The 20,041-nt window shown below is 39.7% G+C and overlaps 3 protein-coding genes across 7 annotated transcripts; 2 read left to right on the forward strand and 1 right to left on the reverse strand.

The window, feature by feature from the left end:
- Window positions 1–1,704: 1,704 nt before the first annotated feature.
- unc119.2 (unc-119 lipid binding chaperone B homolog 2) lies at window positions 1,705–7,202 on the reverse strand. The gene is made up of 4 exons (XM_034295572.1): window positions 7,008–7,202; window positions 5,021–5,139; window positions 4,548–4,720; window positions 1,705–2,306 (listed from the first exon to the last, which is right to left on the reverse strand). The coding sequence occupies exons 1-4, from the start codon at window positions 7,200–7,202 to the stop codon at window positions 2,146–2,148; spliced, it is 648 nt and encodes a 215-aa protein (XP_034151463.1). The 3' UTR covers window positions 1,705–2,145.
- A 1,576-nt stretch (window positions 7,203–8,778) lies between these two features.
- Window positions 8,779–12,256, forward strand: si:ch73-248e21.5. 3 transcript variants are annotated; one of them, XM_029123149.2, is made up of 2 exons: window positions 8,779–8,868; window positions 9,152–12,255. In XM_029123149.2, the coding sequence occupies exons 1-2, from the start codon at window positions 8,798–8,800 to the stop codon at window positions 10,758–10,760; spliced, it is 1,680 nt and encodes a 559-aa protein (XP_028978982.2). In that variant the 5' UTR covers window positions 8,779–8,797; the 3' UTR covers window positions 10,761–12,255. The 3 variants fall into 3 exon arrangements, with proteins under 3 accessions (XP_028978982.2, XP_028978983.2, XP_028978984.2); XM_029123150.2 differs by having other exon boundaries at window positions 8,781–8,868; window positions 9,076–12,256; XM_029123151.2 differs by having other exon boundaries at window positions 8,791–8,868; window positions 9,235–12,256.
- Window positions 12,257–12,540: 284 nt separating this feature from the next.
- On the forward strand, window positions 12,541–16,413 carry si:ch73-248e21.7 (mucin-3A). Of its 3 annotated transcripts, XM_010866921.5 has the most exons (3): window positions 12,541–12,661; window positions 13,293–13,493; window positions 13,754–16,413. In XM_010866921.5, exon 3 carries the CDS (start codon window positions 13,766–13,768, stop codon window positions 15,071–15,073), a length of 1,308 nt encoding a protein of 435 aa, XP_010865223.2. In that variant the 5' UTR covers window positions 12,541–12,661; window positions 13,293–13,493; window positions 13,754–13,765; the 3' UTR covers window positions 15,074–16,413. The 3 variants fall into 3 exon arrangements, with proteins under 3 accessions (XP_010865223.2, XP_012988158.2, XP_012988159.2); XM_013132704.4 differs by having other exon boundaries at window positions 13,293–16,413; XM_013132705.4 differs by having other exon boundaries at window positions 12,541–12,657; window positions 13,293–16,413.
- The last annotated feature ends 3,628 nt before the right edge of the window (window positions 16,414–20,041 follow it).

The raw sequence follows: 20,041 nt of genomic DNA on the forward strand, positions 1-20,041 counted from the left end.
ACCATGTACCCATCCTCTGATGGCTACATCCAGCAGGATAATGTCACAAAGCTCGACTCATTTCAAATTGGTTTCTTGAACATGACAATGAGTTCACTGTATTGAAATGGCCCCCACCGTCACCAGATCTCAACCCAATAGGGCATCTTTGGGATGTGGTGGAATGGGAGCTGCCTGCCCTGGATGTGCATCCCACATATCTCCATCAACTGCAAGATGCTATCCTATCAATATGGGCCAACATTTCTAAAGAATGCTTTCAGCACCTCGTTGAATCAATGCCACGTAGAATTAAGGCAGTTCTGAAGACGAAAGGGGGTCAAACACAGTATTAGTATGTTGTCCCTAATAATCCTTTAGGTGAGTTAGGTCCAGAAATATTTGTACAATGACAGAACTTTTGTTATTTTGTCTGTTTAACAAAATATATTCATGTTAAATAATGAATATGGGTTAAACGTGCAGTCTCCTAGCTTTAATTTGACGGTATTCACACCCAAATTGGGTTTAGGAATTACTGCTCTTAATATGTAGTCCCCTCTTTTTCATGGGACCAGAAGTAATTGACTTAAAAGGTGTTTCATGGACAGATAGGGCTATTCCTTCATTATCTCTTCATCAATTAAGCAGGTAAAATGTCTGGAGTTGTTTCCAGGTGTGGCATTCACATTTGGAAGCTGTTGCTGTGAATCCACAACGTGCCGTCAAAGGAGTTCTCAATGCAAGTGAAACAGGCCAGCCTTAGGCAGCAAAAAAAAGAATTGATCAGACTACATTAGGGGTGGGCAAATCAATAATAGTTTGGTACATTCTGAGAAAAAAAGATTGCACTGGTGAGCCCTGCAACACAAACATTCCTGGACATCCACAGAAGACAACAGTGGTGGATGATTGTAGGATCCTTTCCATGGTAAACAAAAACCCCTTTACAACATCCAGCCAAATGAAGTACCCTCTCCAGGAGGTAGGCATATCATTATCCAAGTCTACCATAAAGAGAAGACTTCACGGGAGCAAATAAAGAGGGTTCACCACAAGGTGCAAACCATTCATAAGTCTCAAGGACAGAATGGCCAGATTATACTAGCCCAGTTCTGGACAAGCATTATTTGGACAGAGGAAACTAAGATCAACCTGGAACAGGATGATGTGAAGAAATAAGTTGTTAGAAGGCTTGGAAGTGTGATGGCATGGGCATGCATGGCTTCCAATGGCATTTGGTTACAAGTGTTTATTGAAGATGCGACAGAAGACAGATACAGCCAGATTAATTCTGACGTGTATAGGGATATATTATCTCCTTCAGCCAAATTCAGCGAAGATGATTGGAACAGCGCTTCACTTTACAGATGACCCAAAACATACTGTGAAAGCAACCCAGGAGTTGCAAAGAAGGGGAATATTCTGCAATGGCCAAATCAATCATCTTATATCAATCTGATTGAGCATGTATTTCACTTGCTGAAGACAAAATCTAAGGCAGACGTTGACTTGGTGTCCAAATTCCCCAGATCTCAATCCAATCGAGCATCTGTGGGATGTGCTGGACAAACGATCCATGGAGGCCCCACATAGCAACTTACAAGACTTAAAGAATCTGCTGATAACGTCTTGGTGCCAGATACCACAGAACACCTTCAGAGGTTTAGTGGAGTCCATGCCTTGATGGGTCAGGGCTGTTTTGGAGGCAAAAGGGGGACCTACACAATATTAGGCAGGTGGTCATAATGTTATGGCTGATCGTGTATATATTTAATCCTTGATACATTTAGTCTATAAATAAAAATGTGAAGAAAATGAAGAAATCTTAATATTTTGAAGGCTATGTATATCTATGCAACAGGCATTTTTATCAGGAAAACATATTAGAAACATTCTGATAGAGGGTGTGTTGTCTATTAATCTGTTACAATACAGCATAGTATTAACATTTGAACTTTATTTACAACCACATTTGAGGAAATCATGATCAACTACAGAACATCAAGCGATTCATGGTGACTCATTAAATGAGTGGTGGTTGACAGCCCTTATTTGTACATTATTCTTACACACATAAATACATTTCCACTGAAGCATTTCTGACCTCATAGTGAACCTACTGATGTTAACCCCCCTTAAACCCACCCAGACACACATCCGACCCTATTTCTGGACCTCAGATCCATTTTGGGGTGATAATGCAATCAATGTTCCTCCACCCTCGCTGAAAGAATACTCTGCCTTGTTGTGCATGATGAGTCTGTTGTTGGCGAAGTAAAAGCTGTCAGTCCGTGTCTCGAATGGGTTGCTGATCATCTCCCCCACTGGCCACAGCACACAGAGCAACACAATGAAACACAGAAGTTAGCTTGCACATTTCTATTATTACGAAAACATTCATGCAGAGCTACTTAAAATAGACACCTCAAGAGCCATACTCTTACCAACTGAGCTGCAAAGGACCCCCACTCTGAATGGGTTTGTTTTCAGTGTCTCATTGTAGGACATGAATGGTCTATTGGAATAGTAGCTGGAGACAACCAACTTAATTAATATATATATTTGTATTTAATTGATAGTTTCTTATTAAACTCATTAGGCTATTTGCTGTGTTGGAAGGATAGAAAAAATCCTATGCCACTGACTCCAGCTCACTTTAGTGTGGGCGATGTACCGATCAGCCATAACATTATGACCACTGACAGGTGAAGTGAATAACACTGATAATCTCATTATCATAGCACCTGTCAGTGGGTGGGATATATTAGGCAGCAAGTGAACATTCTGTCCTCAAAGTTGATTTATTAGATGCAGGGAAGATGGGTAAGCGTAATGATCTGAGCGACTTTGACAAGGGCCAAATTGTGATGGCTAGATGACTTGGTCAGAGCATCTCCAAAACTGCAGCCCTTGTGAGGTGTTCCAGGTCTGCAGTAGTCAGTACCTATCAAAAGTGGTCCAAGGAAGGAAAAGTGGTGAACCAGTTACAGGGTCCTGGGTGGCCAAGGCTCATTGATGCACGTGGGGAGCAAATGCTGGCCGGTGTGGTCTGATCCAACAGATTAGCTACTGTAGCTCAAACTGTTGAAAAAGTTAATGTTGGTTCTGATAGAAAGGTGTCAGAACACACAATGCATCGCAATATGTTGCGTATGGGGCAGAGTAACCGCAGACCAGTCAGGGTGCCCATGCTGACCTCTGTCTACTGACAAATGTGCCTACAATTATGTTTTCTTTTTCATCATATAGATGGCCAGATGCCTGTGCATCGCTGACCTGGAGAAGACATGGCACCAAGATGCACTATGGGAAGAAGACAAGCCGGAGGAGGCAGTGTGATGCTTTGGGCACTGTTCTGCTGGGAATCCTTGGGTCCTGCCGTTCATGTGAATGTTACACGTACCACCTACCTAATCATTGTTGCAGACCATCTGCACCCTTTCATGGCAACGATAGTCCCTGATGGCATTGGCCTCTACTTTGAAGGCAATGTATATCTTGTAATTATTAAAAATGTATATAGATTCTTCTTAATATTATTAAGATTACTACATAGAGTATCTATGCATAATGCATTTTAATTGAATGTAACAGTCAATAGAATGTTTTCTAGTTTATAACTGTTCTATCATCTGTAGGATGTTTTATGTGAACCCCAATATATTGAAGCTGTTGCAAATTAAGTTTTATGTTTTTAACTAATTTAACACATTTCTGAGTATCCATTGTTATATCACTCTATGTTTATATATTGTTACAACTTAGATGAAGATCAGACTATAGTTTAGGTTAAGTGAAATGGAACGTCCCCAATACTGTGGTTACCATGAAAATGCAATTAATGGGGAAATTTTCTCTGTCCTAATTTTGAAAAGTGTAATTTTGTTTTATGAGTTTAGGTCAGAAGTTACAAATGGGGTTAGAATTCAGTTAAGGTGTCAAGGCTTATTTTTGTTAAATCAGAACTAGGACACAGTTTTTATTGTGAAGTTCAATAGGTGTGTGTTTGTTACTGCATATGTGTGGGATCCATATCTATGTGTACATGTGGGGACCTGATTGCCCTACAAATCGTAAAACCTGAAGGTTTAGGCATTACTCCAATTATAAGCAATGCCACTCATTATTTTGTATTAGCCGATATTAAATATTAACCTAACTTAAATCTTGCTTCTTTACTTCTTAGTTGACAATTAGCCTAGCGGTTATATTATCAGACTAGTAGAAAAAGTTCTCTAGTTTAAATCCTGAGCCTGGTGACATATATGTAAAATTTACCCTAACTAATTGGTCCAGTAAGTCCTTTTGGAATTGCATGCCAGCTAAATATAAATTATAACTGTTACATTTTCAATCAAATTTGGTAACTTTAGCTGTATATCAGATGCCTATTTTAGGGGTTGTAGGAGTGTTGTTTTTGGAGCTTGCTATCAAGTTTGATATTTAAATTTGATGTGGAAGAATGGTTGGAGTTGCTTAAACATCAGCCTGACGCTACTGTTCCTCCCAAGATACTTTGAGGGCCATAATGGGACTTGTTCGGTTGCCTGTGTGTTCGCACTCACCTATGTCCGCGTCCAGGTCAGGTAGAGAGTAAATGTGTTCACAGGTGTTCCTGCTATGTGGAATGCAGTAGCCAATCTCAAAGTCAAAGGTCTTGAGAATCAGGTCTCTAAAGTAGTGCCTCTCTATCAAACTGAAACGGTTCACTGCCCTGCTTCCCACCATGAATTCTAGCCTGAGAAATTTAGTGTAAAGACAGATTTGACACAGTGATTATTTGCTGCTTGAACCATGTGTAATAGTATATATCAGTTATAACTGTATATATCAGTTGTTAGATAGACATAGATGCATGTCATGTTAGACAGATACAATATAGCTAAATGACATATTACATGATATAGATAAATATTCTAAAACTAAACACAAAGCATGCACACACCCTCAAAGACATATTGATTAATTGCTGCTTGTGTTATTATTTACACACCCAACAGATACTGTATAAAACCCAATATCATAGAAATAGACCAACGTAGCTCCTATTTCCTTCAGGCTCAGAAAAGCAGGGGAGAAGCGATACTGTATGAATCTCCCTTGATCAACTTCCTTCAGGTCTTTAATTTCTGGTAGGGAGAGACAAAGAAGGGAGAGCTATGGGAAGAGGAAGACATCATTTAAATGTAAAAGTCCCAACAACCATTTCATATTCTTGTAAGAATTATATAATACCCAAGTGAGACCTCATAGGAATTGTTCCCAAATTGACCAACCTCTGAACATGGAACTTATATGCATGCATTCTTGAATTGTGGAGAGAATGTTGTATCTGTACAAATCTGTACGTACAGCTACACAACAAATATTGCAGCTAGAATTTGATATGACTCTGTCTCTTTATATTTTAAATAGGAGGACCTTGTTCTTGACCCAGATCGCAAAAAGTTATTAACAATGACACAAAATGTACTAAAAAATTATTATTCTTTTACAGACTTTTAACTCCCTCCCTACATTTAATTGTGGATTGACCAGATTGTTGACTTTCTTCATCTTGAATAACTCATGCATCAAGTCCACAGTGACACTATTTGGATAGTTAATCTTTTGATGCTTTAAATGACTGTCTACAGACTGTCAGTAACATTTCAGTTAGCAATCTACTAACACTAACCCTAATCTAAAACCTCATTCTATCTTACCTAACAATTATTGGAAACCTAACCGTAACCTCAGCCGTAGCAAGCATTAACTTTAAATTAGTTATCTACTAACACTTCCCAAACCCTTTAACCTTATCCTAACCCTTTCTCTAACAGTTATTGTAAGCCAAACCTTAAACTTAGTAAGCATTAACTTTATTCTTTATAGTTTGTTGATTGTATAAATATTGAATGAAGGGGTTCACAGATAACATACATCATCTGTAGTGCATCCAAAAATGTGTAACAAGCATTACATGACAATTATGAAATAATGATGCCTATCGCTAAAGTACTGAACATTTGGTAGAAGAAATCACGACAATGTGAAGAAAAAATTGGTTATGTCCTTGAGCAAGACAGTAAACTCTTATTGATACTTACAGCCACCTAGTGGGATTTACAGAACATTACATTTGCTTCTGCCATACATAGTTGGTAACATAATTCCTGGAGATTTTTATTTACTACAAAGTTTTTAACATGACGCAGACCCAACCTGTGAGACAGTGTTATGAGGTGAGATCTTGCGTGGAGCCCCAGACCGAGAGAGATTGACCGTCATCTTGAACTTCTTCCATTTTCTAATAATTGCGCCAACAGTTGTTGCCTTCTCACCAAGCTGCTTGCCTGTTGTCCTGTAGCCCATCCCAGCCTTGTCTACAATTTAATCCCTGATGTCCTTACACAGCTCTCTGGTCTTGGCCATTGTGGAGAGGTTGGAGTCTGTCTGTTTGAGTGTGTGGACAGGTGTCTTTTATACAGGTAACAAGTTCAAACAGGTGCAGTTAATACAGGTAATATGTGGAGAACAGGAGAAATTCTTAAAGAAAAACTAACAGGTCTGTGAGAGGCGGAATTCTTACTGGTTGTTAGGTGATCAAATACTTATGTCATGCAATAAAATGCTAATTAATTATTTAAAAATCATACAATGTGATTTTCTTGATTTTTGTTTTAGATTCCATCTCTCACAGTTGAAGTGTACATATGATAAAAATGACAGACCTCTACATGCTTTGTAAATCTCCCCACTGTAACTCTAACTTAATCCCAAAAACCTTAAAGAAGACTTTTGGATCTCTGGGTCTTTGGGAAATAAAACTTGGCCACATACAAAAAAACATACCCTAATCAGTGGTATAATGAAAAGTTATTTTTAGACCAATTTGTTTCTAGACTAAGGTCAGTATAGATATCTCAACTTTTTTTGTGTTTTAATGTTTGGTTTCTGGAAGGTTGACTGATCCTAGATCTGTACCTAAGTGTAGCTGTTTCCTGGGAAGACTCACCCCGGGTGTATCCGGACAGTCTCAGGACCTGCAGGGGAGTCACAATTTCCCCAGGCTTCAGCTCGGCCACTGCCTCCTCTCTTCCGGAGATGAATCCGTTCCACTCCTTCATGCCCCATTTCTCCTCCCCGTCTTGTCTCTCAGCTAATGTTTCCTCCTCCTCTTCTTCAACATCCTCTTCTTCTCTAATTTCTTGTTTGGTTTCTTCTCCCTCGTTTTCCATTTAGTATGCTATCACTGAGAAGGGCCAATGTATTCCTGTATTATGCCCTTTTTTCTCTCACTGTGTGATTGGATCTCTGGGCTATTGTGGTTCTTCAAGCTGGCTACAGAGCTTATGCTATCGTGTGATAATCCACCCTTTGCACCCCTTCATTGTCAGTGATTTAAACAGATTAGCCCAATCTCAAGTTAATAACGTGACTCATAGAATTGGCCAGGCATTGGATCTCTTACTCATTATGGAATCTATGAGAGCACAGGCATAGTGCTGAAGCCACCTCCATTTTGAAATAATTGTTATTTTACTCCTTCTATAAATAGATAAATATATTGGTGGGTGCGAAATGCCATCTACAGTAGGTTGTGTTGTTAGAACCTGTTTACAGCCAATTTTAGCAATCTACTGCCATCTGCCGTTTTTAAATGTTTGCTCAGGAGTATAGTTCATTGGCTTATTCCTCCTCTGTACCCGGATGTAAATACGTGATTCTTAATCAACCCATAACATCCTGAATGACATTGCTCATGTTAAAACTGGCTTTTGGCCACTAGAGGCCTCTATCCATCTCTGTGACCCAATCCCAAATTAAATACAGACACAGCAGGAGGCACCGCCACTCAGTCACTCAGGTGGGACAGAAAACATAAGAGGATGGTTGAAATATTGTTAATAAGGGTTTAAAATAGGTATAGTACAGGAATAAAAAGAAAACATCTAAAATTGAAAAAAAAGATGAACAAAAACAGAGACTTTACTGAAAATGTGCCCCATTAGCGCCCCCACCGGCAAGACAATACCCCTCACTATTTCCAAAACTACTTATTTCCTACAGTTGTTTTGACCCCTCACCTTTATCTGGAGTACATTTGGTTCTCCTGAGATACTTTTTTCAAGCAGGCCTTGAAATAATCAGTATATGTAAATAATTGTAGAGTTTTATACAGGAAAGTTCCTGGGGGCTTTTAGAGGGTTAGTTAAATTTAAACCCCTATTAGTTACTTAAATATCCTTTTAATACTGTTCTTTAAAGAACCACTTTTTAATGGTTATGAAGTAAACAATTTTTCAGGTGCAGGTTCTTACAAAGGTAATTTTAGGCACAGTTAAGTTGAGTATATGTTAATACTTCTTAATTATTTCTATGAAAAAGAATATGGGTTTCACCCAGAGCTGAAATGTGAAGAACCCTCAACCGTCAAATGGTCATCAAGACAACTGTTATTTTTTGAAGATTTGAAAATGATGACATCTCTGTTGACATAAACAACCAAAATAGGATGATAGACTCCAGTGATGGAGCAGAATAAAAATTAACTTATCTTCAGATCTGTTACATGCTAAATTAAATGAGTCAACAGGAAGCAGGGTGTAGATCGGTTTTAATTCCAAACTGCTATATGAGAGTACTGAACCATGGAGGATGGAGGCAGTGAGGTGTCGCACCACATCGCTGTACCACATCCTGCCTTTCCCTCTAACGTGCGCCTCACAGCCTCATTTCAATGAATATAGACAGTTTCCTTATGTCAACTTTAAGCAGGCGGCTGGGGGTGTTAAGGTATCCCATGGGGCCACAGGGCAGGGTGTGATGACGGATGGCACCACTGAAGAGGAAATCACAGAGAAAAGGGGAAGAGACAGTGAAACATGAAGACTGGATAGTTAGGTATGTTATTTTATAGGTTTACTTGTGTATATTTCGTTAATGTTGAGCAGATTTATATTGCTTTGAATTTTGTGGAAGTAAATCATTTTTTGTTGAGAAATGACAATAACAATAGATGGGTGTTTGAAAGTATAGAAGTCCTACAAGCAAAACAAAAGTATCTGATTCCTGGGTGCCTGTCTCACTCATTTTCTTTCTACATCTCAGTCTATTCATTTCTCCCTCTCTCACCGTCTCACCTTCTTTCTACCACTATCCCTCTCTTTCACTTTCTCGCACACAGACAGATGATGAAAGTAAGTCTGATTTCCCTCGCCCTATGCCTTCCTCACCTCCTCGACACTGCTGTCCTCCATTCCACCACAGAGGCTTCCCTGAGCCCAACCAAAAAGCCACGAACATTTTTGGACCTCAGATTAAGCCACACGACACCAGAAACCCTGAAACCTTCAGTCTCTACAACCGAAACTCAACCTGGGTGGACTAAAGGCATGTTCAACAGCCAAAAAGAGACAACGGCCGGGTTGGCACAGGTCAAAGACTCAGGTGGCACAACTAAAGGGGACCTTGTCAGAAGAGGAATTTCCCTTTATGCTGTCACAGCCGTCAAGAACCTCAACGGGCATGCACCTGCAGGTGGGTCCAGGTGGGAAAAAGAAATACACAGTTCCCATGGGGCCCTTCTGAATGGTGAACACACATCCTTGCCCAGTGCCAACCAACATAGCACTCTCCCAGGGGAGGAAAGGGCCACGTATCATGACAGCAGCACCACTGATACAGCCAGAGAACTGATCACACCAAATTCCACAGGGACGTGGGCTGCAGACAGCGTTAACTACACCAGGCTAGCGACTACACTCTTTGATGAGTCCCCAAAAGACCAACAAACTGCAACACCCAAAGGCTTAGAGAGTGCACGTTCAGCTACTCCCGCTGGGAACTACTACAGAGAAAAGAGCGACTTCTTTATGAGCACTTCCTCTAGTAGAACGACCGGTTCCAACAAAAGTAAACAAAGTGGGTATAGCAGTGCCATTCCAACGGTATCCCCTAATTACACAGTCACACTTCCAGGCACATATGAGCACATGACTGTGACAACCAAGGCTGTTAACTTGAAAACACAGCGTGAAGACACAAACCAGTCTGTGGTCAACAGGGTCACCTCCATGGCTTCAATACTCCATGCCAACATCAGCAAAACTCTTCACCGTGGCACTAACAATGCACTGGATTACAACATAGATGAATATGCAAAGGAACTTTGGAACAGTAGCAGTTCCAGAACTTCGAAGGACCATAACCAGACTGTTCTTTTGTATGACGAAACATCCCTCTCAGGGCAGGGCAACGGGTTAAATAACATAACTGCATTCGACCACACGGCTCACCCTGAGTGTAGAGAGGAAGACGAGATGCAGGCGTCTGTGCTGCACGGCCCTAGCAGACTAGTCTGTTTCGTCATTCTGTGGGCTCTAGCAATGACCGCTTCTGTCTCCCTGGGTCTCAGCATCTTCCTGTGGGTGCGGATGTCAGTCCAGAAAGATAAGAAAAGAGTAGGAGATGGAAGACGGGAAAGGGCATCAAAGGTGAATCTGGAGAGCCTGTGGACGGACCAAACAACATCGGTGGAAGAGAGGGTGGAATTCTGGTACGCCAACGGCACCACCCTTGGACATAACCAACAGGGGAGGGAAAGAAAGAGGGAGTGGAGGGAGGAGAAGGGAAACGGTGGGAAGGGGAAGGAAAAATGGAGAGGGAGTGAATGTGAGAGCCTGTGGATTCAGCCAAAGGTGACATTGGAAGACATCACAGATTTCTGGTACGCAAATGGCCGAATGAGACCGGAAGAACCAACAGACCAGAGGTTGTTGGAAACATGTGTATAATTATTTATATTTATGTACAACAGTATGGCAAATTCCTGGACTTGATTTGAAGATAAACATTGGTTATCTTAACTGATGTCTTAGATGTAACTGCGTTGGAGCTGTCAAATCAGAATACCACCCTAGCCACGTATAATTTTGTAGTGCAGAGATGTTACAAGTTTAAACACTGAAACGTGTTGTAATCCTCACCTTAATTGTTTTATTTTTAGCATTTCCTGAAGATATATTTTTGCTGCCATGTATGCTTTATTGGAGACAGTGGGGAAAACAGAGTTTTTTTTACCTGAAAAAGATTTGGGTTGTTATTTCAATGTGTATACTGCAGCTTACACTATTCTTTTCTATATCCAGACTTCAGAAGAAATGCAAGAGCTATCGTGCATGGCTAAATACCAAAAAACAATTAAAATGCTGTTACACCTCTGACAGTCTTGAAAACCAATAACATGAAACTGTTGTGCAGTTGTCAGTCATTGCAGGTTTACGCTAGAATTGGCCTAGCATAGCCCACAGTTAATATGTTATATGTAATTGGGCACTTTTGACTTTTATTGATAGAGTAGAAAACACCGGAAAGATGTAGGTGGTAGCAGTGGATGTTTACTCACAGTTTTGACAACTAGACTTGATCTTTGGCCATATATTTTAATTTTCCCAATATTCATTAATAATCTGCATGTTTATCTGTTGGTTCATGCAAATATTATACTCTTTCTTATGTTTGTATAAATAAATTAAAGTTTTTTAGCTATTATCTGGTCCTCTGTATTTTACTTGTTAGAATTGTAGTTGCTACATTGTGGATGCAATTTCAATGAGGGTCTACAATGAAAATCTATGTATGCACTAATACAAGTTGCTCTGGATATGAGTTTCTGCTGAACAAAGTCCATAATATGTAAGGTACTGTTTGTTTAGAATACATGCAAGACAAATAAAGCCAGTGTCTAATCAGAAAGAAACAAAGAAAGGAAAGAGATTAGATCAAAATGACTTGTAACTCCTGACGAAAACAAAAATTTTAAGACACTCGTAACGTTGTTAGTGACAAAATGTCAGTGTTTGTGTCAGATAGCAATGAGAAGAAATGCAACAAACGGGTGACTCCTTAAACTGCCTTGGTGTGAAAAGCTCTGAAAGGAAATAGTTAACTGAAAGCAGTAATCAAGATAACCTTAATCTGACTGTTAACCCACAGTACACTCATTCTAGGGTATTATGAAATGTATAACTGTAAGTGCAGTAGAATATCTGTCATTGTAGAATTTTAGAGTTTAACTCCTGACCAAAGTTGGTCAGGAGTTAACTCTAAAATTCTAAAACGTCTCAAAACGGGAGGCTGAAATGTTCTGGCATGAAAATAAAACGTGTTAAATGTGGTGACATTTTCCTCATCCTCCCCTTAGACAACCTACGCCCTGTGACTGTCCACCCCACCCACCCCCACACACAAACACATGAATGCACATTAACACACAACACCAAACACCCTTAGTTTGTGTAGACGTGCAAAAACAAACCTGTGCTCAAAAATTTCGACACGCACAGCTTCTTCCTTTTGTTGAACCAACTTCTCTATTTTTTAAGTCACATGACGCAATAAACCAAAAAACATAGTTACTCAGAACTTGCAATCTATCAAACCCCACCTATCTCACTTTAGCAGTTACCAAAACCTGTTATGGGGAATTGATAATGAGGTAGAAGAGAGAGAGAAAACTAACTTGTGAAAAAGGGGTGGGGGAGAGAGAAAAAAAGGGACCGAGCAAAAGGAAGAAAGAGAGAGAAAAGAGAAAGGTGTTTCATACATGTGCTAATGCACAGGACATCATCCTCCAAGAGTTAAAGCCTTTAATGAAGTGGATTCATAATTTCAACTCAGTTGTTTCCTCATGTGGGTAAGTCAGATTTGCCATTTTTCCTTTGTCCAAATCGCACATGTTGACTGTCTGAACTTACCAAAGAGCAGAGTTGACAGCACATGTTGACATATGTCTGAACTTACCTAATCTGAATAAAGATACAATAGACAAAATTTGACGCAGACTGTTTGACCAGACAAAAAAAGTTTTAGAAAAGAAAATAATTATGTTTTAAAAAATATAGAGGCCATGTTCTGCAATGCTCTGTAGCAGGTGGGCCATTGTTATTTTTGAAATGTTTTTAGTTGCCTTTTTGGTTTTGTTTATTAATTCATTAGTATTTTCATGTCTTTATTTACTTGTATTCAGTTTAGTCTTTGAGCAGACAAGCTTATTTTACACTTTAAAGACACGTTTAGATTTAACACACATTAAGATTCAACTTTTCCCACCATTGCAACTATAAATAGCAGTGAAGATGGTGACATAGAGTACAAGATTAAATAACAAGAAGTGCCGTAACTTCCTTAATCTTTAAGGTGGCTATCAAACGATTATTATACATCTACAATGGTCCATACAATCAATATTTTGAGGAAGCTAGCTCATGAAAAAAACCTCTCAATTCCTCTCAATTCTTCCTTCCTTCTATTCATTTTCTCTTCAGGTCATGGTTTGGTTAATTGCTGCAGCAATCTCTCAAACTGCACTTGAAATGCACAGTTAAAAAAGTGCAGAGAAGGACAACGGAAGTGACAAAGAAGGGAAGACAAGGGTGGTGTCTTTCCAGACAATTTGCACCCAAGTACACAGCAGAAACCACAAGCCCAGCAACCAGGAGAGAAAACAAGAAATCTGGTTTGACTATGTAAGTGCGCTCACATGTCTAACATTTAATCAAACCTTGGATTATTAATTACAAGAGCAACACCTGAAATCAACAACGCTAGTGAAGGATACATCTTTTCTATTTTAGAATGTACATTCTTCTGCTCTGGCCTTAGAAAACAAACGTCCAAAATATTTGGAGCCCTAACGCTATTCTGGATTCACCTCAAACTGAGGAAGATACATGTAATCTAACAGATGAAGGCAAAACCCTTCGGTAACCTTTCTCCTCTGTCACAGTGTAATCTCAGTATGGAGCGAGTAGAGTGGATTCTCTGCACTACACTCCTTTTCCTCTCTCTGCCGATTCTCCCTGCTGCAGATGAAGGTACTCATGTCTCACAAAATTTCACCACGGCAGTCATTAGATCTAACTCCACCATCACTGATATACCTTCTAAAGACGTCACCACGGCATCCTTGGAAACGGAGTCTACCATCAACACGTTCGCTTCAGTAACCGGCACTATGTCAAAGCCCAACATGGAAACCATCACCCCGGGAAACGCTCCTTTCCACCAAACTTCTGCATCTGTTCCGGAACATGCCACTGCCACCACTACGTTAACAACAGACCATGAGACCACTGCTCTTCAGGTGTCCACCTCCGATGCGCAGGCTTCAAATTCTGAGACTGAAATGTTGACATCCCCTGTGTCCGCAGAAAGGCCTGTGGATTTGACCTCTGACCCCTCCCAAGACATCCTGACTACCAATCTCCAAACCACGCCCCAGGTTGACCTGACTTCTGTCAGGCTCTACATTTCCACAAGGCAGATGGAGGACTTATCTCCGACAGCTGAACCCCACCTCACTTCCTCCAAGAGCCAGACAGAGAAATTTACTGCTAAACCTCCCATACTGTCCATCGCCCCGGTGCCCCAGACCACTCACAGTCAGGCCACATCTCCAGCCACTACCCACAGCTCCACCTCTACGGTGAGCATGATGGCCACATCTCCAGCCACCACCCACAGCTCCACCTCTATTGTGAGCATGGGGGAAAAACGTACTTCCAAATTATCCTGGGTCATCCTGGTCGCTCTCCTGAGTGGAGTTGTCCTCATCGGTGCTCTCTACTGCCTCTGTCTGCTCATCAGACGAAAAAGGCGAAGTCGCACTGAATACCTTGGCTCCAGCTTTCGTATTGGGAAGGCTTCAAAGAGGAAGAAAGGAGCAGAGCAAGATACCTGGGCAGGACCGGTGAAGCTAGGTGCCGGGGAGAAGGAGGAGGCTGAGGGCGGTGGGGAGGACCGGGGCCCGGAGGATGACAAGAGAGAAGGGGGCGGAGTGGAGGTGGTGCTCAGCACCTTCACAGCCAACGAGGGAGAGAAGGGCGGGCCCGATGGAGGATTGGGCATGGCCGGGAGCAGGGAGTCAAAGAGGTGGGAGGAGGAGGAGCCTCTGCTGTACATTGATGAGGGAGTGGTTGATGAGCCAGAAAGGATGTCACCTGAGAAAGATATGGAGGGGGGAGAAGGGAATGGACCTCACTTTAGTGACAATGACAAGTCTGAGCAGAATGGTGGAGCGGCCTTCTGTTTAACCACCGCCGTTTAGAACAAAACCATTTCCCTCAAATGTTGATGTAGCTGATGATGTACTGATTATTAGGGGGTTTTAAATATATTTTTTCTACAGAAAGAAATGTTTGTAGGGGTTGTGCAGGACACAGCAATGTTTTTGTGTAATTGTATTGTTTATGTATAAAAAATTCCTGAATGCCTACAGAACGTTTTTATATATGTTTTTTAGTACTTATATATACTTATATTCTTTTATGTTTTTTAGTACTTATATAGGGGCTGATCGTTACCAAAGATTTGGATTAGGAATTAGTCATTCAAATGCACTTGATCTTATGTAGTTAATCACCATTAATTCAAATTTTTGAATGTGTTGAAATGTTGCCCTTAATACACACTTTTCTGTTTAAAAATATGTTCATTATGTTAAAGATATACTGTGTTTTATTGTAAACTATGGACATTGCTTGACTTAGAATTTAATTAATTCAAGTTGTCCAAGCCTTTAAACGTCAGTCCATAACTTACCACATAACTAGTCCCATCTAAATGCAGTCCATGTAAATCTAAATAGAAAGTTCCTGGTCCCATAATTCTACTATCTCATTGTTTTCTTGATTAAGTTACCAAGCGCAACAACTCAGGCTACAGTATAAAACACATAGCCCTTCTTATCTGGAGAGCTGCAGGGTGGGCAGGCATTTGATCCAACAATGAATCATACCTCAGCTTGTCAAGTTATTGTCCTTTAATGTTTAGGCTGAAATGTGGTTAGAATGGGCTTCAAGTTGGGGCCCTGTAAACATTAGATTTGCTGATGGATGGATAGACACAACCAAATACTTGTCTCTATTAAATTATTCCCAAATTTGACCAAATGCAAAATAAAAATCTACTTCCATTGACAATGGCATAAAGTAGTCAACATTAATCAGGGGAGATCTGTAATTTATACTGAGAACTCAAGTTGTTTGTTAATTAATAAACACTATTAGAATATGCTTCGGTGGAAAAGCGACTGGCGACGACATTTGGCTAATGCCTAGCTTAGATAAGCAAAAATAATAAATATCAATCTACCAGCAAGGTGTTAGCAGGTGGATTTCTTCAACACAGTGTTTCGGTATCAGTTGGTTAAGAGGGTCTGACTTTAGGGAGGCATGGCTAGCCTTTTCGTTCTGTGGATTTTTGGAGGGAGATTGAGTTGAGAGACACAAGGAGAAAAACTGTATTCCAATACCAATGCATCCATTGAACTAATGGATATGTAGGCTTTAAACACATTACACAGGATTCATAAACAACAACCAAGTAAACACTAGAGCTGAGCATTCACAACACAATGCCTAATCTCTGATGATATATTGAAAAATAAAATACTCAACAGTATTTCTTAAAAACATTTGCAACACTAATGTCACCAAGCCTGAGCAGCTTTCTCCCTTTTGTGCCACCATTGGCAGTAGCACAATCACCACAGCTGCTTATCTGTGCATGACAGCTCTTCTTGGGCGTTACAACGGATTTGTCCTTCAGTTAAGCTGTCCACTTGCTATCAAATGTACCTCCATATATGGCCCCTGGGTGGCGCCCTCCACCTTTTTGATAAGACCACAGTTCCGTTATGACTTGCAGATGCAATGTCGACACAAAAGTCTTCCATTCTACTAGGTCCATCTTTACCCGGCCGCATATTTTGCAAATATCAAGTACTGTATAGCTTTTACAATGACAGGTACATCCCTAAGCACTGAGACCCCCTGAAAAGAGAGACATTACACTTCTAATCTTGTGGATACTAAGAGTCACCTAGGCCTTCTGGATAAGATTGTCTGCTTACTTACCAAAATGGAATCATTATGATGTTGAAAGAATATTAATTATATTAATATTTATTATTTATATTAAATAGTAATATTTCTATATGATTAGCACATACACTTTTTTGTGTATTAGAATCTAATTATTTTACATTTGTGTATTTCACATGATGCCCAAGTGAAGTACTTACAGGATAAGTACTAGAGTTAATTCATGCTTAAATACAGTTTGTTATAAATACCTATCATAAAAACATATGTAGCTGAGTTATCAGTATTGCATGGAAACTATCCTAAATATATACTTTACATAACAGAATTTGGAATTTTCATATGCATAAGAGAAGTTCAAATGAGCGTCATCAAAGAATCAAATGAGCGTCACATGCAAACTGATGGATCACCATTGAGAATTGACAATAATTATCTAAGTGCTGGTGCATTTATCTTGGATAATTATATTTGGAAGGGCACCTCACTTTTTTGACCTTATATAACCAAATAATCCCTTGAAAGCCTGTGGAAAATATAATGCTGGACAATGATAAATGTATGCAACTAAAAAGCAAAAACTATGAATTTGTTTCTGAGATTGATATATAATCTCAGGTGTTGTAGTGTCAGAGGTTAAGTGTATGCCAAAACAATTACATTTGTAGGGCTCAGTTATGGATTGCTTGACCAAGAGGGGACCATCATGAAATGTAAGTCTGTTTACACTGACCAATATACAGTTTTCTAGTAAATCACCAATAACTTAAATCACCTGTTTTCAGCAGTTGCCTAAATCTAAATGCCATCATTGTGGTTCTGCAGATTGGATAATTAATGAGTTGCTGGTAAGAAACGCTGATAAAGTAAAAATCTAAATAAAAATAAAAAATAAATTCACAAATTTTCTGCAGCAATGGAAGTAAATTAACCCTTGAAAGTTGATGCTAACAATTCCTACAGGTGTACCAACTTTTGTTCATTACTTACAAACCCTCTGTCTGTATAAAAGCAGGTAACAGACTGTGTTATTACACCCTCTTAAGCATTTCTTGGACAGTATTGTAATGCAGGAAGTAGTAAATTGTTATCATAATGGCGAGAAAAAGCCATTTCCTTTAGATATATGGTAAATAAAAAATTAAAAGCCTTGAACCTGGAAGAAACTCTGACAAGTAGAGGTCTGTCAGACCCAAAGCCACAACACAATCAGAAGAAAGGTAGGTCTCAGAGTTAACAGCTTGCGTAATAGGTGTCTCAAAGGACCATGAAGCACGAACAGTGGACTACTGAAGACTTGAAGGTCTTATAGACCGATTAATAAACATTTTAAATCTTCAGTTAATCATGCAGAGTTTTCGTACAGCTGTCAAGTAGGCAAAAGGATGTTTCTTCAGTGTGTGACATCATCTATCAAACATGGAGGAGGAAGCGTAATGGTCTGGGACACATGCAGGATCCAGAGTAAGTGACAGAGTGAGTGGCACCCTGCACCAAAGAGGCTATCACAGCATTTTGCAGGACCAATCAATACCCTATGGTGTACAACTAGTTGGTAAGGGTTTCATCTCACAGCAACATAATGACCCACAACACCTCCAACTGTGTCAGAATTACCTTTGAAGAAAAGAACAAGACAGGAGGCTTCAAATCATTGAATGACCAGCACAGTCTCCAAACCTAAACCTGATTGAGCTGCTTTGGGATAAATTGGGAAGAAGGGTGAAAGCAAAGCAACCTGCAAGTGCAACACTTTTGTGGGAACTTCTGCAAGAGTTATGGAATGAACTTAGGAACAATATGTGATTTCTATTGTAGAAATCACAAGTGTGCCTTGAATGTGTTTGGTTATTAAAGGTGGCTAAATTGATGAATCAAAACATTTTGATTACATTTTGTTAAAAAAAGATTCAGTGATTTCTTTTTTGTTACCAAATGTTTATTTGTTATGTGCTTTAATTTCAGAATACATTAAGACATCAAACATTTGTGAATTTCACAGATGTAAAAAACTAGAAAAATGGAGGTGGAGGAACTTTAGACCAGAAGTGAACATGGATTTTATCAGGGATTTTAGCCACTGATAGATACAATAGTCCATAGTGTCAAAGTGAAAAATACAATCTTTAAATTGTTCTATAGTAATTACAAAAAACATCCAGAAAATAATTCATAAGTATGCATAATTATTCACACCATCAATGTTTGGGGGATGACACCTTTGGCAGCAACTACAGCTTTGAGTCTATTTGGATTTGTCTCTATTAGATTTGCACATCAGTATACCTGAGAAGTAAACTATTGTCAATTTCACATATTCACAATTGGATTGAGGTCCCTTCTTTGACTGGGCCACTCCAGGGCATTACCCTTTTTGTTTTAAGTCACTCCAGTGTGGCTTTGGGTGTATGTTTTGGGTGATTGTCCTGCTGGAACATGAATCTATGTTTGGGGTGATTGTCCTGCTGGAACATGAATCTATGTTTGGGGTGATTGTCCTGCTGGAACATGAATCTTCTACCAGGTCCCAAGTCTCTTGATGTCAGGTTTTCTTCCAGGATTTCTTTGTACTTGTCTGTATCCATTTTAACTTCTATTTTCACAAGCTTTCCATGCCCTGATGCAGAGAAGCATCCTCCCAACATGATGCTGCCACCACCATGTTTCAAGGTAGGAATAGTGTTCTCCAGCATTTGACATGGGATAAAAGGAATAGACAAATCGCACATTTGACTATGTTCATGAAAATATATGTGTTAATAAGGCATGCCCTAAAAAAGGAACTGGAATGTGACTTGCCTAAAAGTACTGGAATGCCGTTCCAGATCAAGTCAACCACTGGGGTCCTGAGGTTTTACCTCATATTTATTTTGGTCTCCACACTTGATTGTAGTCTCCACACTTGAATCTCAATGAAAACCTGTGCTTTCAATTGAGCATAGACTGCACCATCTGAATAATCTGAAGGTATTCTTCACAGAGTTATTAGGCATGAAATTGCAATAGAAAAGTGAGCATACAGGAACTAAAACAATGTTATGAGCCCTTTTATCATGTGTATATCATATGGTACAGGATTTGACTAAGAGCTGTCAATGTTTCTTAAACGCAACTGTAGAACAGTCAAATATAAAATGTTCCCCTGACAAAACACCACTACACCCCTCCACCCACTTCAACCATTTTCAGGA

This window comes from Esox lucius, chromosome 11, assembly GCF_011004845.1.
Source record: "Esox lucius isolate fEsoLuc1 chromosome 11, fEsoLuc1.pri, whole genome shotgun sequence".
Classification (NCBI taxonomy): domain Eukaryota; kingdom Metazoa; phylum Chordata; class Actinopteri; order Esociformes; family Esocidae; genus Esox; species Esox lucius.

Coding starts and splice junctions, on each gene's coding strand:
- unc119.2 (XM_034295572.1), bottom strand. CDS start 7,202: ATGGAAAACGAGGGAGAAGAAACCAAACAAGAAATTAGAGAAGAAGAG. Junction 4,721..5,020: donor CTGAAGGAAATAGGAGCTAC/GTTGGTCTATTT, acceptor TAAATTTCTCAG/GCTAGAATTCATGGTGGGAA. Junction 2,307..4,547: donor TGACCTGGACGCGGACATAG/GTGAGTGCGAAC, acceptor TGCTGTGGCCAG/TGGGGGAGATGATCAGCAAC.
- si:ch73-248e21.5 (XM_029123149.2), top strand. CDS start 8,798: ATGGCACCACTGAAGAGGAAATCACAGAGAAAAGGGGAAGAGACAGTG. Junction 8,869..9,151: donor CATGAAGACTGGATAGTTAG/GTATGTTATTTT, acceptor TCTCGCACACAG/ACAGATGATGAAAGTAAGTC.
- si:ch73-248e21.7 (XM_013132704.4), top strand. CDS start 13,712: ATGAAGGCAAAACCCTTCGGTAACCTTTCTCCTCTGTCACAGTGTAAT.